The sequence below is a fragment of the Lytechinus pictus genome, chromosome 7, assembly GCF_037042905.1.
Source record: "Lytechinus pictus isolate F3 Inbred chromosome 7, Lp3.0, whole genome shotgun sequence".
NCBI lineage: Eukaryota > Metazoa > Echinodermata > Echinoidea > Temnopleuroida > Toxopneustidae > Lytechinus > Lytechinus pictus.
The window spans coordinates 15393014-15409491 of NC_087251.1; the positions used below are offsets into that span (position 1 = coordinate 15393014).

General features: G+C 41.0%; 1 protein-coding gene and 1 non-coding gene across 2 annotated transcripts; both read right to left on the reverse strand.

The window, feature by feature from the left end:
* Window positions 1-775: 775 nt before the first annotated feature.
* On the reverse strand, window positions 776-861 carry TRNAY-GUA (transfer RNA tyrosine (anticodon GUA)). Its single transcript is given in 2 exon segments — window positions 776-811; window positions 825-861. It is a non-coding gene; the product is annotated as a tRNA-Tyr (tRNA).
* Window positions 862-9536: 8675 nt separating this feature from the next.
* On the reverse strand, window positions 9537-13511 carry LOC129265467 (uncharacterized protein K02A2.6-like). Its single transcript, XM_054903458.2, has one exon. The coding sequence runs from the start codon at window positions 13509-13511 to the stop codon at window positions 9537-9539; it is 3975 nt and encodes a 1324-aa protein (XP_054759433.2).
* Between the last annotated feature and the right edge of the window lie 2967 nt (window positions 13512-16478).

A 16478-nucleotide genomic window follows, 5' to 3' on the forward strand; every position in this document is an offset into this window, starting at 1 on the left:
TTTTGAAAAAATGTAGGGCTGAAGCCCCTGTGGAGCCGTGATATGTGCAAACGCCGGGATATGTGCAAACAACGGTATATATGCAAAATTTCGCCGGGATTTGTAAAAACAACGGAATTTGTGCAAACGCCACGCCGGGAAATGTGCAAATCTGTCAAAATTTATCAACGGTATCTGTGCAAACGTGACGACGGGATATGTGCAAATTAACAATTTTCACGGGAAAAGTGCAAACCTCCGGGATATGTGCAAATCACTGCATTTATCCATATAAAGGCTATTTCTCATGAAATGTTTCAGTCATAAAATTACTGTTAAAAATGAGAAACATGCCTGCATAAGGGAGAAGCTACACATCGGCAATGAAACGCTTTTCAGAGAGGCGGCGGGGGGGGGGGGGGGCACCAACCTTAAATTGAAGACCCACTGTCGTTTGGAATAACATGGATGTAGAGTGTAGTCTTTTAATGCTCCAGACCCGGTCATTTAATCATTTGAAGATCCTTCTGAACTAAGATCCTGTACTAAAGCATACATAAGGAGCATAGCCATTCAAAAAACTGCAACACCTCACCGTTTACCAAATTAAGACCTTGTAGAAATGAATATAGAATGTAGTCTTTACCCTAGACCTTGTTGTATCAATAAAAAAAAAATCTGATTTAATACCTCACCGTCTAATTCCTATCGAATAAGTTGTTATTGTTGTTGTTGTTGTTTTAGCTTATACGGCGCGTGTCATTCAGTAGTGAATATTTGCGCCAAAAAAACCACATCCACCGAGCCGGATTCGAACCAGCGACATAAGGTTAATCATCAATCATCTACAGTCCTCCGCTCTACCAACTGAGCTATCGGTGGTTACTGGGTTTAAAGTGTAGTTTTTGCTCCAGACCGGGTGATTAAACAAATTCAAAACTATTTAAGCCCCGCCATCTTCCACTACTAAGACTCTGTTATAAAGAACGTGTATAACGTATTCTCAATTCTCCAGACCCGTTTATCTAAACAAATTTTCAAGACCCCACAGTCTCATTCCTGTGAAAAAGATGGATATAAAGCGTTGTCTTTTCTCCAGACCTTTGATTAAAAAACCTTCAAAATTAAGACCCAAGACTAAGACTCCGTTATAAAGCAAGGGTACATATCGTAGTCTTTACTCCAGACCCGTTAAAAAAAATTATGTTATAATCTTCAAAAATAAGACCCTGTAAGAAAGCATGGATATAAGAGCACAGTCTTTACCCCAGACGCTGTTATCAAAAAAATTAGGAGATCTTCAATTTGACGACCCCATCGTCTCATATCTGTGGGGAAAAATGGATATAGAGTGTAGTCTTTACTCCAAACCTGGTGATTAAAAAAAACTTAAATAGTAAGACCCCATCATCTTCCAAACTAATAGTCTATAAGTATAACAAAGCACGGGTACCTATAGCATAGCCTTTACTCCATATCCATTTATTAAAAAAAACTACACTGTACACCCACTGTATAATTACTGTATACCCATGTGCTACATTACAGGTTCTTAGTATTGAAGATGACGGGATTGACGTTTCGAAGATTCTTGATTTTTTTTTCTTCAAATGACTGGGTCTGGAGAAAATAATAACTCTATATCCATATGCTTGATGACATGGCAATGGTTTAGAAGATGGTGAGGTTTAAATTGTAAAGTTTATTTCTCTTTTTAACCACCGGGTTTTGAGTAAAGACTACGCTTAGCTAGTCCAGGTATAGCGTTAATCCTGTTGTTTGGAAGAATATATGGCCAAGACTGAGTATTAAAAAGTAGACTAGTAACCTTCATCTTGTAGGGTAAGGTCGCATTGGGTCTGGAAAAGGAGACTACCAGCATGGGTCGGCAGAGCAAAATTGATAGGGGAGGGGAGGGCACAGCAAAAAAGGGCACTTCCTCTTTTGAAAAGGGCACTTGAAACAAAAAACTTTTTTAAAAACAAAATAGCATAATGTACCCTAGTAGGGTAATGAGCAAAATGATTGAGTGGGACAAACATGGCGTGTGGGGCAAAATTTCTTTAAAGCTGCGAGCGAGCGAGCAAAATTTTGAAACTTTTAATGAAAAAAAAAACATTTGTGATAGATTTTGACATAGAGAACACTATCATATTTCACCACTTTTCTTTCCTTTTCTTCTTTTCTTTTTCTTGGTATTGAAAACTTTTGGAGTCCATGGAACGAGGTCCATTTCTTAAGGGGGCAAGTGCCCCCCCCCCCTCTCCCTCTGCTCAGATGCCCCTGCATAAAAGAAAGGACGCTAATTGCAAATACATATACCTTATATTAGCAAATTGGACATTTGAACAAACCAGAAGAGAAGGGGCATTTATCAGAATATTCATATGGGGCACTTGATCAAAGGTGAAGATGTACACACTACAGAAGAAGAATTTCACTCTGAAAAGGGGCAACTTAACCCTATCTAGGTCGGGGTATTTTTGGAATTCATATGGCCGGGGGAGGGGGGCCTCCCAGGCCCCCCCCCCCCCTTGAGATCTCGGCCGTCGACCGCGCGATCGCACCGAAAATTGGCACTCATGTTGTCTGGGATATAATCTACAAAATTGTATAGTAATTTATTTCATGCAAATCGTTATTACGTAATTATGCTAATTTATGCGTAATTAGTATGCAAAATCATACTTTTTCCTCTAACTCCGTAAATAAAGCTCCAAATGTTCTAATTTTTGGAATAGAAACCCTTTGTGATGTTCTTAGCAAGTGTACATGAAAAAATTGTGATAACAGATCAATTTCCTATGTATGATATTGTTTTTTGCAATTTCTTATATGTATTTCTTTGTTTTTTGGACCTTTTGTTTTTCATTGTTTTTTCAATGAAATTCGTTGGGGACTCTTCTAAGATCATAAACAGCATAAAATACATACATTTAGGCGTGCAAAACTAAAAATAATCATTTATGATTTTTGGTTGAAAACACAATTTACATTGACTTTAAGCAATTTTTGGTCTGAGATGCACTTACGTAACATTGCGTAACTTCGGGACCGCGTACCCGGGTGACGCAAAATTGGTCTCAAAAGGTGCGGAAGACTTGAAAGTAAAAAGTCAGCGAGCAGCGCGGTCAAAAAATTTTGCGCGACGAAAATATCGCGCGACTCGTTGAGGGGGGAGGGGGGGCCTCCGAGCCCCCCCCCCGGTCTAGATAGGGTTAAAGGGGCGAGAGGAAAATTTTTAAAGGATTTTTATTATTTAAATATGCACTTTTAGAAGGGATAAGAACGCGAAATAAGGAAAACGGACAATGACAGGGCATGAAAAGAACGGTTTTAAGGAATGGAAACTTATCTGATACGAGAATGGGCACTTATATTTATAAAAAGGTAAAGGGGCACACTTTAACACATAAAACAGGTCCTTCTAAGATGAAAGGGGCAAAGTTCTTGGGTTAAAAGGGAAAACTGTTTAGTGCTTCAAAAAGTGGGGGCACTGTGAACCCCCTGCCCCCCCCCCCCCCCCGGATCGCAGCCCCTGCATTCATATCATATGGAACATTCGTTGTAAAATCGAGGTGTATGAATTGCAACCTAAAAATATTTCATTTAGCGAGTAAAGTGCATCGCATTTGTGGGTATATAGTTCAAAATTAATGCCTCTTGTTGGTAAAGTGCGCTAGTATGATATGATTGTGTGGGAAATATTTTCATATACGTTAGTGGGTACAGTGTTTTTACACATGTGGCTGATATTACACAAGCTGGCGTCACTTTGGGTGTGTTAAAAGAGATAGGAAACAATGTCTTGTTTGAATGTTCATAGATTCATAAAAAATTAATATCAAATGGCATAGTAATCAAGACATTTTGGGTTTATAATTAAATTTTAAAGAAATTCGACAACTTCTGATGAAATCTGGAAATGAAATCAACAGATCAAGTTCAATGTGTGTATCAGTGGAAATCAATTGCCTCTCCCACCCCCTTTAATAATTGCCCCATGCAGTGTTCGAAACAGTACTAAATGTCCCTTTAAGGTGACACGACATATACTCCTGCGAAAATTGCGACAATTAATATCTCAGAAGGCATAGGATTAGTGTTAGGATTGTGATAGAGTTTTTGGTTCAGAATATTGTCATGATTACGATTAGGGTGTATTTAGTTTTGGAGGTTAGCTTTTATGTTTCGCTAAATGTTTAGAATTTCCATCGGAGCAATTGTCGCCAGAGCAAATTCCGTTGTTTGCACAAATCCCGGCGAAATTTTGCACATATACCGTTGTTTGCACATATCCCGGCGTTTGCACATATCACGGCTCCACAGCCCCCCCCCCCCCCCCCCCCTCGTTCCGCGGTCCCTGCATGCATTTGTCATCTGACAAGGTATCAGAGCTGTATACAACTGTAATTTTTACTACTAACTGGACTTAGATTGAAAGCGTCCTTTCAGAAACACTCTCTTAGTCAACTCTGAACTCGGCCCTGCCGAAAATTTGGTGCCTAGTGAGGACTGAGTCGTGCATGGTACCCATGCAAGTCCCCCTCCCCCAAAAAAAATCGAATGAGGGATTCGAGGCGTCGACGACGGTTTGGGCCCGGGTTTGGAAGAAGGGATATTTTTCAGCTTTGGCGTTCGGCGTTTAAATGATAAAGGGGGTATTATAACAATCTTACGCCAGTTTAGTAGGCCTACATTTTCAAATTTTGGTCTCAACGCCAAACATTTAACGCCGTTCAGGGGTATGAATTTGACCCAATTGATTACTCGGGGATTTTGGATCCAATTTTGAAATGCTTGGACGAGTATGCGTACCACTTCAGCTCGGGCCGGTTGATGGTTGATAATTGGATCATGGGTGTCGATCACGGGGGGGGGGGGGGGGAGGGGATGGGGGGATATATCCCCCAATATTTCAAGTGGGGGGATGGCCTGTATTATCATCCCCCCCCCAATAATTTAGGGTAGAAAAATTATAATAATGATGATGAAAAAATGAAAAGTTGATCATGATGATTATAGTGATGATTATAGAATGCCATCAATCAGTTTGTTTCCCTCGCAATTTGTGTATATTGTTATTAAATAAAAACATTATTTTCCATGACTTTTAAACAGATGTGTGGAGGTTCAAACCCCGGGGGGGGGGGGGCACTCGACCAAAAAATTGGTAGGGGTGTGCCGCGGGCGAGGCAAAAAACGGGGGTCTTGGAGCGGGCTTATTGTAAAAAGGAGGGTCCTCGGAACGGGCTTCGGAACTACAAATGTTTATGAAAACGGGGGTCATCGGAACGGATCTCCGTATCTCTGTGAGTGCGTATGCATCCCTATGGAACGGGCAATCGTGCATGACGCAGCTAGCGCGGCCTCCGCCGGGTGCGCTCGCGCTTAGGCGATGGTCGAAAAGCGCTCTACGGCCGCTTTTCACCAAAATTGTAGCAGATCAATGCGACCGGAACGGCGTAACGAAAAATATGCGAAGCTTTGGAGCGGATTTCTTTCTTCTTTTTTCTCGATAAGAAGGAAATGCTATGCCTTGGAGCGGCTTTCTTTGTTCTTTTTCTCAATAAGACAAAAATGCTATGCCTTGGAACGGAAATTTGAGTGTAAAAATGGGGGTCCCCTCCGCGGCACATACCCACTATGCATTATATACTGAGTGCCCCCCCCCCCGGGGTTCAAACACGCCTCAACTGCGTTGCAATGTGCCACACCCATCGTGCAATCCTAGACAATCTGAACATACAGGAACTCTGCGAGGAATTTGCAATGAGGTCTGACATGAGGCGAAAGATTTTCGGACATTATTGAGACTACCTGAAATAGATGTTGTTCTATTTCACCACTGGCGTAAATCCGTGTTGATGGGTGGGGGGATGACTGAAATATTTTGGCATTTTTTTGCAATCACGTTTTAGATATGCAAGGAATTGTCATTGATATGTCCACAGTGGCGTACCGTGGGTCACGGCATTGGGGAGGGGGGGGGGGCACCAGCAACATTTTTGAATCACTAATACCGTGTTTACACTTAATCGGCATTTGAATCGGCTCGCGGTTCTGAACCGCGAGCCGATGCAGCATCGGCTTTTTCATAGCGTGTAAACGCGAGTAACTTGAATCGGCTCGCGGTTCAGAACCGGCAATTTGCACCACCAAAGTAGTAGGTTCTGAACCGCGAGCCGATGCAGAATCGGCTTTTTTACTACGTGTAAACAGAAAGCCGATTCTGCACCGGCAATTTGTGCGCATTTCAATTACTTTACCATTGTGACGTATTTGTTAGCGCACTGATCCAGCGTTGTCTTTATTATGACGTATATTGTAGGTATGCGTATCATTTCAAGTTTTTGCATCGGCTCGCGGTTCTGAACCGTGAGCTGTAACAACGTGTAAACGCAATCCAAATGCCGATTCTGCATCGGCAATTGGTTCAGAACCAATTGCCGATTAAGTGTAAACACGGTAATACTGACCTAAAAGATACATTTTAAGGACGAATACCGTGTTTACACTTAATCGGCATTTGAATCGGCTCGCGGTTCTGAACCGCGAGCCGATTCAGCATCGGCTTTTTCATAGCGTGTAAACGCGAGCAACTTGAATCGGCTCGCGGTTCAGAACCGGCAATTTGCACCACCAAAGTAGTAGGTTCTGAACCGCGAGCCGATGCAGAATCGGCTTTTTTACTACGTGTAAACAGAAAGCCGATTCTGCACCGGCAATTTATGCGCATTTCAATTACTTTACCATTGTGACGTAATTGTAAGCGCACTGATCCAGCGCTGAAAACTTAGATAATTCAGACCTGAAGTGGGGTATTCTAAGGTTTCTTTGTAGGAATTAACTAGGACCATACGTATTTCATTAACCAAATGATGCGAGCGCGAAGCGCGAGCTGAAAATTTTTGATATTCAGATCAGAAGAAGGGACATTTTAAGGACTGATTTTAGGAATTCATGAAGAGCAGACATATCTCACCAATCCACTAATGCGAACGTAATCACGGACAGGAAATGTTTCATATATTCGAAGACCTTAACATGGGGCAATCACTTTTGAGTCATGAAAAATAAGCATATGTCACTACATAAAACAATGATAACTCAAGTGCTAGGAAATATATTTGGTTTATATTGACTTGAAAACGGGATGTTTTAGTACAACAGGATTATATATCTCGTTAAACAGACAATGCGAGCACCAGGAACAATAAAAAAAAAGACGTAGGCCCTGGGCAAATTATGTTTCATAAAGTTTTAATGTAACATAACATAATTATAATATAATATAATTAACAGTATAATTAATAATATTTTCTTCTTTCCCACTACGTTTCTCTTCCTTTCTCCCTTTTTCTCCTTTTCCCCCTTTCCCCGTTTTTTTTTGTCAGCCGATGGGGGGATGTTCCCCCCATGCCCCCCGTTGTTACGCCACTGTATGTCCATATGGCAAATACCCCTCCAATATTATTATCTTTTTTTACCCCATGATGGTTTAATGGTTTTATTAGAGATTACATTAAAAAAAATTTGACATTCCATCTTAATCCCTTCCCAAAGACCCCAACATTGATGAATTGTAAGAAACGGGGGTTTCTCTTCAATGTTATAATAAGGACATTTCGTTTGGAAATGGTGAAATGGCTCTTTATTTGCATTTTATGATTCAATAATATTGTTTTATTTGTTAAGCGGTATTTTAGGAAGAATTTTCACCAATAAAACAATTATCTCTTGTGATTTTTTTTCTTCATTTCTTTCGTAAAAAGTGGGGGATGTTTGTACAGGCCACCCCCCCTCCTCGAAAAGTGGGGGGGATATATCCCCCCCATCCCCCCGGGATTTACGCCAGTGTATTTTACCCTTTTTCTTATTCATTCCCAGAAAATTCAAAGTAAAAGAAAAATACCTTTGCGTTTCTATAGAGTATAGGCTAATCACTTCATTTATTTGCCTGGTTATACACACTTTACCGATGTATGTCATGGTAGTATTGTTATATATTAAGTTCGGCATTCAGTAAACCTTTGAACAAGAAAATATACCAAAAGGAAGATGTGCAAAAAACGAAAGTCACCCCTACTTGTATATCCAAATACCTTGACTTGAACGATAAGTTTTGGTCAATAATATTTTGCAGGAGAGCATTGATGTCCTCATTACCCATCTATGTGGAAATGAGGTGCCTATAGTCATGAAAGAGTGAGCCCATATCAAATGCAAAATTTCACTTTTAAAAAGTCATAATGGTCGTTTGGTGATCAGTATAGCTCATATGTATGGTGCTTTTGTTGTATGCGGTTGGATGTAATTAATATTAAACATTTTATCATGTGACCCCATCAGATACCTCTCATGAGAATATTGAGGTTCAGTGAGCTCAATATAATATGATCATATTTTTACAATTTTTTTAATAAGTGAAAGCAATTAATGGTTTCAAAGGGATGACAGTTTTGCATTCTATGAGCACACTCATGCGGTACGTAAATTTCATTTTAACACATTTATTAGCTGATATTACACACTGATGGTTCAAGAAAATGTTGTAGAAATATCATAACATGACAGTTGAGTTTTGATTGTTTTTATGTTTGTTTTTGTTTCATGCACTTATAAATTATTCAAAACATGTTAAAATTCAGGGTTAAAATCGTCTAAGGAATGACGGTAAGCCCGATGGCGCACGAGAAGCCACACAGTTTGTAATGTGTGCTAGTCTTAACTTGTCCGAATCTGCATTTTATCAACCGCGTAGCCAGGATTTCATTTTGGAGGGGGCGGTAAATGCACGCGAAGCGTGCCAACCTATGGTGCCAACCAGCGCGCAAAGCGCGCTCCCTAGGGGGTGGTGCAGGGAGGGGGAGTTTCCCCCTCCCGCGCGAAGCGTGAAGCTTTCGGTGTTTCATAAATTGAAATAAAAAGGAGCCGCCTCCCTTGTCTCTAGTACCTACATCAGCTCCAATTCATTTGACTATATTGTGATTTTGAACCTGTTATGTACTCCTAATTAACCTACAGTAATTAGTAATTAAGGCACATAAATAAGCACACGTCTGATACTCTTGGTATATGATTCCAAAGCAAGTTTATTCCGCATTGCGCCTGCGCAGCTACAATTGTGAGTCATGGTATGACATCATGTATGACATCATTATCAATATATAACATCTCTCCCCCTTTAGATTAAACATACCTTTTAAATATCCCAATTCAATTTGCAACTTAATAACTGTGCCAGTAAATATTCAACTGGTCATGAAACTATATATTGAAATTTAACAATTTCTTTGATAGCAGATGAAATTTAACAATTTCTTTGATAGCAGTTCCCGGATTAAAATTTAACCTCGATAAACTTTTGATACTTATCAAACATTAACTGGTATACGTCAGTCAGGAACTGAAGTTAGAATTAAAACTAATAAATTCAATGATACTTTCTGTTTGAGTGAACTAAACCATTAAATCAGGAATTTTGACAAGGTCCAAAAATATTTGAGTTAATAATCCAAGACAAGATCTTATTAAAATTATAGTTGCGTCCAAATTTATGAAAATCCAAAATAGTTTGGTTTTCTCCGCTCTCGTCTAGGATAATGCTTTATACCGTCATCGTGTTCGACTTCAGGATTGTCTTCACGATCCACGCGAATGTCAATCTGATCTTCATCGACATCGCGATCATCATTCTCGTTATCACGGATGATAACGTCATCTTCGTGTGTCGGGACGGTGTCGTCGTTCGAGGTTGATGAAGTCGAGATTCGACTTCGCAGTTGGTCAACATGACGTTTCCATCTCAGTGTCGAGCCATTGGCATTGACATTTACTACATAGGATACCTGACCGTTACGTTCGACTACTTTTCCGGGTAGCCATTGGTTACCTCGCCCGTAATTTCTCACAAGGACTTCTTCTCCTATCTTAAATTCGCGAAGTATGCGAGAAGTGTGAGCGGTCTGTGAGAATTGCTTCTTCTCAACGGTTGCGTTCACATCAGGCAGAACAGAAGATATGCGAGTACGCAACTTTCGGTTCATGAGCAATTCTGCCGGTGACTGATTTGTGGTAGCTTGTGGAGTTGTACGGTAACTCAACAAGAACCTCGATAATCTCGTCTGAAGGGGTCCACTCATTTTTCTGAGGGCTCCTTTCACAGTTTGCACTGCTCTTTCCGCGAGACCATTAGTGGCTGGGTGATATGGTGCACCTCGAATGTGATTGATTGCGTTCATTTTCATGAACATAGCGAATTCCTCACTCGTGAAACAGGGCCCATTATCCGAAACCAGCGTTTGAGGAAGACCATGTGCCGAAAAGACTTCCCTCAATTTGTCTATTGTCGCTTCACTAGTCGATTTATTCGTAATATGAACATCTATCCACTTTGAATACGCATCTACTATTACTAGTAACATTTTCCCTTCTACTGGACCTGCGTAATCGACATGAATTCGCGACCACGGTTTACTTGGATATTCCCACTGATGGGGTGGAGCTTTCGACGGTTGTCGCTGGTGTGATTGACATTTTTCGCAAGATTTAACTTTACGCTCCAAATCTTTGTCAATCTGTGGCCACCATACGCAACTTCTCGCCATTGCCTTCATACGCACTATCCCCGGATGTGCATCATGCAATTCTTCCATCATTGCTTCTCGACATTTCGGTGGAAGCACCGCGCGAGCTCCCCACAATATTACTCCCTCATGGACACTCAATTCATCTTTTCTATTCAAATACGGACCGAATGCCTTATCTTGTAATTCATCTGCTGTAGGCCATCCGTGTAAGATGAAGTTACGGACCCGCGACAAGATCGGATCTTTGTCGGTAAGAGAACGGACGCGCGAGGGCGTTATCGGTGTCCTATCTAACGTATCCATGAGAAGTATGATATCTCCCGGGATCGGAGGATCCGGAATGGTTGATTCTAGCGGCAATCTACTGAGTGCATCAGCATTTGAATTTTTCTCTCCCGCTTTATACTTTATTTCATATTCGTATGCCGCAAGTGTAATCGCCCACCGTTGGACGCGCGGAGAAGCCATCTGTGGAATGGCTTTCCTCTCTCCAAAGAGACCAAGTAGCGGCTTATGGTCCGTGATTATTTCGAATTTGCGGCCATACAGATATTGGTGAAACCGTTTTACCCCAAATACGATTGCTAAACCTTCCTTATCTAATTGCGAATATCTGCGTTCCGCAACATTCAGTGTTCGCGACGCGAAACCGATGGGTTTTTCGGTCCCATCCGAAAATCTATGAGCGAGTACGGCTCCGATACCGTACGGACTAGCGTCGCAAGCTAGTATCAGTTGCTCTACCGGATTGTAGTGGGCTAGCACTCGAGTTGAATTAAGCAACTTTTTGGCTCTTACGAAAGCCTGTTTTTGCTCATTACCCCACTGCCATCTTGCGTCTTTCCTCAACAACCGATGAAGAGGTTCTAGATTTGATGCAAGGTCGGGTAGAAATTTACCATAATAATTTAGCAAGCCCAGGAACGAGCGGAGTTCCTTTACGCTTTTTGGTTCCGGCGCATTTGTAATTGCTTGCACCTTGTCCCCCGTGGGACGAAGACCTTTGGCAGTGATTGTGTGTCCGAGGTAATCAACCTCGTCCTTGAGAAACACACATTTTTCTTTCTTTAGTCTTAGTCCAGCTTTCAGAAGAACATCCAGGACTGCTCTTAGGTTCTTCATGTGGGCATCTGTTGACTCTCCTGTGATGAGAAGATCATCTAGGTAGACAGCCACATCTGGTATACCGGCCAGCAATGACTCCATCGTCCGCTGAAACACAGAGGGCGCAGTTGAAACTCCAAAAGGCAGTCTCTTGTATCGAAATAACCCTCTATGCGTGTTGATGGTGACGAACTCCCTGGATTTCTCAGACAGGACTAGCTGTTGATAGGCATGAGACAGATCCAGTTTTGTGAATTTCTTTCCATTTGCAAGCCTGGCAAATAGCTCTTCTACTCTCGGGATCGGATAGGTATCCGATCGAGCTGCTGTATTAATCGTGGTTTTATAATCCCCACAAATGCGAATGGATCCATCTCCTTTGACGACTGGGACCACTGGAGCTGCCCAGTTTGAATATTGAACTGGTTCAATTATGTCATCTGCTAGAAGGCGATCCAGCTCTTGATCCAGACGACTTCGAAGAGAAAATGGAACTGGACGGGCCTTCAAAAACTTTGGTGATGCATTGGGGTCAATATCCAGATCTACTTCTACACCTTTCAACTTTCCAAGTTCTCGTGTGAACAGTCCCGCGTAGTCTGAAAACACTCTGTCTACTGCGTCATTGACCCTGACCAAGTTTATCTCCCTCCAGTCCAACTTTATTTCGTGCAGCCAATCTCGTCCCATGAGATTCGGCCCTCTGCCTCTCGCAACTATCAAAGGCAAGCGTTCCTCCTTGTTGCCCTTGGATACGGCGACTTCACATTCTCCGATAATTTCAACTAAATGCTCGGTGTATGTACGAAGCCGCGTTTTTGGTTCGCTCAGCTTAGGCCTCTCTTTGTCACTCCACTGAGAGAGCCACGTTTTCTCATTGATGAGCGTTACTGCCGAGCCCGTGTCCACTTGGAAGTTTATAGGTTTCCCTTTCACTGTTAGCTGAGTCATAATCGGAGGAGGTTTGGAAGCTTTAGTCGAGTGTGTATACAACCCGTAGCTTTCGCTTTCATCATCCTCTCTTGTTTCGATCTGCAGAGTTCGAGATTTATTGGAGGCGGTCCGTTTCCCTTGCTGCTGGAAAACTTTTCTCTGGTCCTTCCTCTCTCCTTTGGCTCTGCATACCACGGCAAAATGTCCCTTTTTCCCGCAGTGGAAACACTCTCCGTCTTTTGCTGGACAAGCCTCTCCTTGATGCTGTCCCTTTCCGCAGCGACCGCATGAGGAATGTTTCTTGGAATTAGGACGTTGTGACGACTTACGATGACGAACACCATGAGCGATTTTGTTCACCATCTCGCCTTTGTTCTGATCTCTGAGATCGACTGTATTTTTATCAGCTAATTCCATTGCTAATGCAATATCGTTAGCTTTTTCGAAAGTTAGAGTTGGTTCAGCCAATAATCTCCTTTGTATTCTATCATCCGCCACTCCACACACAATCCTATCTCTCAACATCTCCTCTAAAATAGTACCAAACTTACATTCATTAGCCAATCGTCGCAGTTCAGCAATGTAAGTTGACAACGATTCATCTGGTCTCCTCGACCTGCTGTTAAACTTGAATCGTTGGACGATCACCGATGGCTTTGGATCTCGATGATCAGTCATTAATTTCACAAGTTCCTTGAACTCAACTTCACCTGGTTTCCTTGGTGCCGCCAAACTTGACATTAACTTGTAGGTTGAGGCTCCACAAACACTAAGTAAAATGGATCTTTTCCTCCCCTCATCAATGATGATATTGGCGTCGAAGTAGTGTCCCATACGCTCAATGTACTCGGACCAACTCCCTTCGTCTTCCCGAAATTCACCAATTGTTCCAAAAGTAGCCATCCTCAGGTACTCGAACTTTCCCAAAGTGAAGAACAAACACAAAAGTTAATCCTCGTCGCAAGATTTGTTGTTATGTACTCCTAATTAACCTACAGTAATTAGTAATTAAGGCACATAAATAAGCACACGTCTGATACTCTTGGTATATGATTCCAAAGCAAGTTTATTCCGCATTGCGCCTGCGCAGCTACAATTGTGAGTCATGGTATGACATCATGTATGACATCATTATCAATATATAACAGAACCTTATTTTCAAAAGTGATTGTAAAATGAACAAAAAAGGGATAAAATGGAGGAAATTAAAATAATATTAACCCCGCGCGAAGCGCGGAAGCTAAAGCATTTTTTTTTCAATTTTTTTGAAAAGAAAATGGTCCCGAGAAAAGGTTATTTTCTAAGTTATATTGAATACTTCCCTTGGAAAGATCAGATTTGATTACAAACAATTTAGCGACAGTGCATATCTTAACTCGCAAAACAGAGGAGAAGAAGGATATATGCCGGGAGGAAGATATTCCTCCCCGCTAAGAGCAATGAAACTCTGAAATTTCAAACGGGCGGACGTTTCATCAAATGCAGATATCTCTAATTCAGTTAATTTTCTAAGATTATTGAACTTCATTACAAGGAAAATAGTGCGCAAAAAGTTGAAACTTCTGTGATTATTGAATTATATAAAACACGATGATGTATAATTTATTTCACTTATCCTGATGCGCTTCACTTTGAATTATAAAGAAACTTAAGTGTCATTCAAAATTTCAAACTGAGGGCGCAAAACAGGACAGGAGATGAATGTGCAGGGAAATGACATGAAGTTGAATAGAATTTGATAAAAAAAATATTGCACTTTTTTTTATTTAATACGACACGAATTTTATACCTTCCTCTTTTGTTTGCCCCCAAATTATGGTTGTTTAGTAATGAGCTGAAAAGCGGGAGAAGTTGCCTAGATGGAGGTGACGGCAGAAATTGAGATAAAGATTTTACCCGCCCGGAGCCGACCCGACCAGAAGTTGCGCGATCAATTTAAAAAAAAAAGATAAATTCATATACTTCGGCCTAACCTTACTCTAATCATGGACCTATTGAATTTTAACGGGAAAGAAACACATATCGCTGAGGTGGAAAAACAGGGTTAGAGAAAGGGTGAGGGAAACAAAGGAGAACTGCAATATTGTCAATATTTCTTATATATAAATTTAGAGCAAGAGTCACGGAGTTTCTTTTTTAGAAAAAAAATAAAGAATAAAAAGAAAAACCCACAAAGCTACCTTTCTTTCCTTTCCTCTCTTCGCGTTTCCTTTTCTCCTCTCTTCCCCCCCCCCCTTTTTTTTTCTTTTTGGGGACGTTTTGGGGGGGGCGACCGCCCCCACCGCCCGCCCCCCCCCCCCCCTGGCTACGCTCCTGCATTTTATCATCATGCATTCAGAAGAAAAAAGATATTGCCAGTCGGGTTAGATTTAAGAGAGAAGTTGTATACATCATGCTCAATAAACAGATCACTTTGTACATGGTCCAGACAAGTTTTGTCATTTTTCTTTCGTATGAGTTTAGAATAGGCTTACTTGTAACACAAATTGAATTTTCAAAAAAATTATGTAAGTACAGTACATTGCAACAATGAAGGAATTTCCAAGAACACCATGCATATCAACCACTCCCAAATGTCCTAACTTGTGATTTTAGTGGGGGTAATGTTGTAATGTTGAAAGATCCCCATCCACAAGATAATTTGTGTCAATCACCCGATTCACCCCCCCCCCCAACCAAGAATACCGATCGACACCCATGAATAGGAGAGCTAGGGCTCCCCGTATAGGGCTCACCCCAGGAGTTAACTGGCTTCTTCTTTCTATAATGTACACGCAGCGTAATACCTTGGTCACATTTGCTCTACGGCGGCCGTACGGCGAGTCAAAAACAGCCGTTTTCACATTTTATGTACGAGCTACATAGAGGTGGTTTGTATAAAAATGAATAAAACGACTGTTTTCGACTCGCCGTACGGCCGCCGTAGAGTAAATGTGACCATGGTATAAGTAATGTAAGTATTTTTTAAGAGGAATCCGACCTTGGTGATAAAATTTTGTGTGAGAGAGGCGATAAAAAGTAACACAGAAAGGTTAAAGTTTGAGAAAAAAAAATCAGAAATTTAAGCAATAAGAAAGTTTTTTATTGAGATTCCCAGGACTTTTGTAAATTTCTACTTGGAAACTGGGTAGGTAGATTATGACAAATGGTAGGGACAGCTTTCCCATGATTTGTGGTCAAGTTCTGTTAAAGGGGTGGTCCAGGCTGGAAATATTTATATCTCAATAAGTAGAGTAAAATTCACAGAGCAAAATCGGATAACAAATAACGAAGTTATTGAATTTTAAAATTGGCATCATTCCGATGAAACAGTTCAGGCATTTATTCATGAATATTAATTAGGTGGGCAGACGATGTCATAGCCCCACTTGTTCTTTTGTATTTCACTATATGAAATTAGGTTTATTCAAAAATTTTCTACCAAGAACTAAAATAATTGGATTGACAACTGATTAAGTGCATTAACTTATTTCATCATGATGGAGACACATCAACACTTGTATGAAAAAATGAAACAATTATGATTTCATGTAATCAGAGGAGGCGGAACATCAGCAGGCTCGGACAGAGAAAGTTGAGGGGCACATTTTGTCCGCCAAACAATAGGTGCCCCTCCGTTTTCATTGTATGAGCCTGACGTTCCACCGCCTCTGCATGTAATAACATCCCTAGAAAAAAAGGAAACTGAGTTGGGATATGACATCATCAGCCCACCTAATGAATATTCATGATGATGTACATACTGTTTTCACAAAATATTGATAAAATTTAAAATTTAATAACTTCATTATTTGTTATCCAATTATAAAGAAATTTCAGCATTTTGCTCTGTGAATTTTACTTTATTTAGATATAAATCAGCCCGGACTA

Bases quoted from the DNA above. Each gene is read 5' to 3' on its own strand.
- LOC129265467 (XM_054903458.2), bottom strand. From the start codon at position 13,511: ATGGCTACTTTTGGAACAATTGGTGAATTTCGGGAAGACGAAGGGAGT.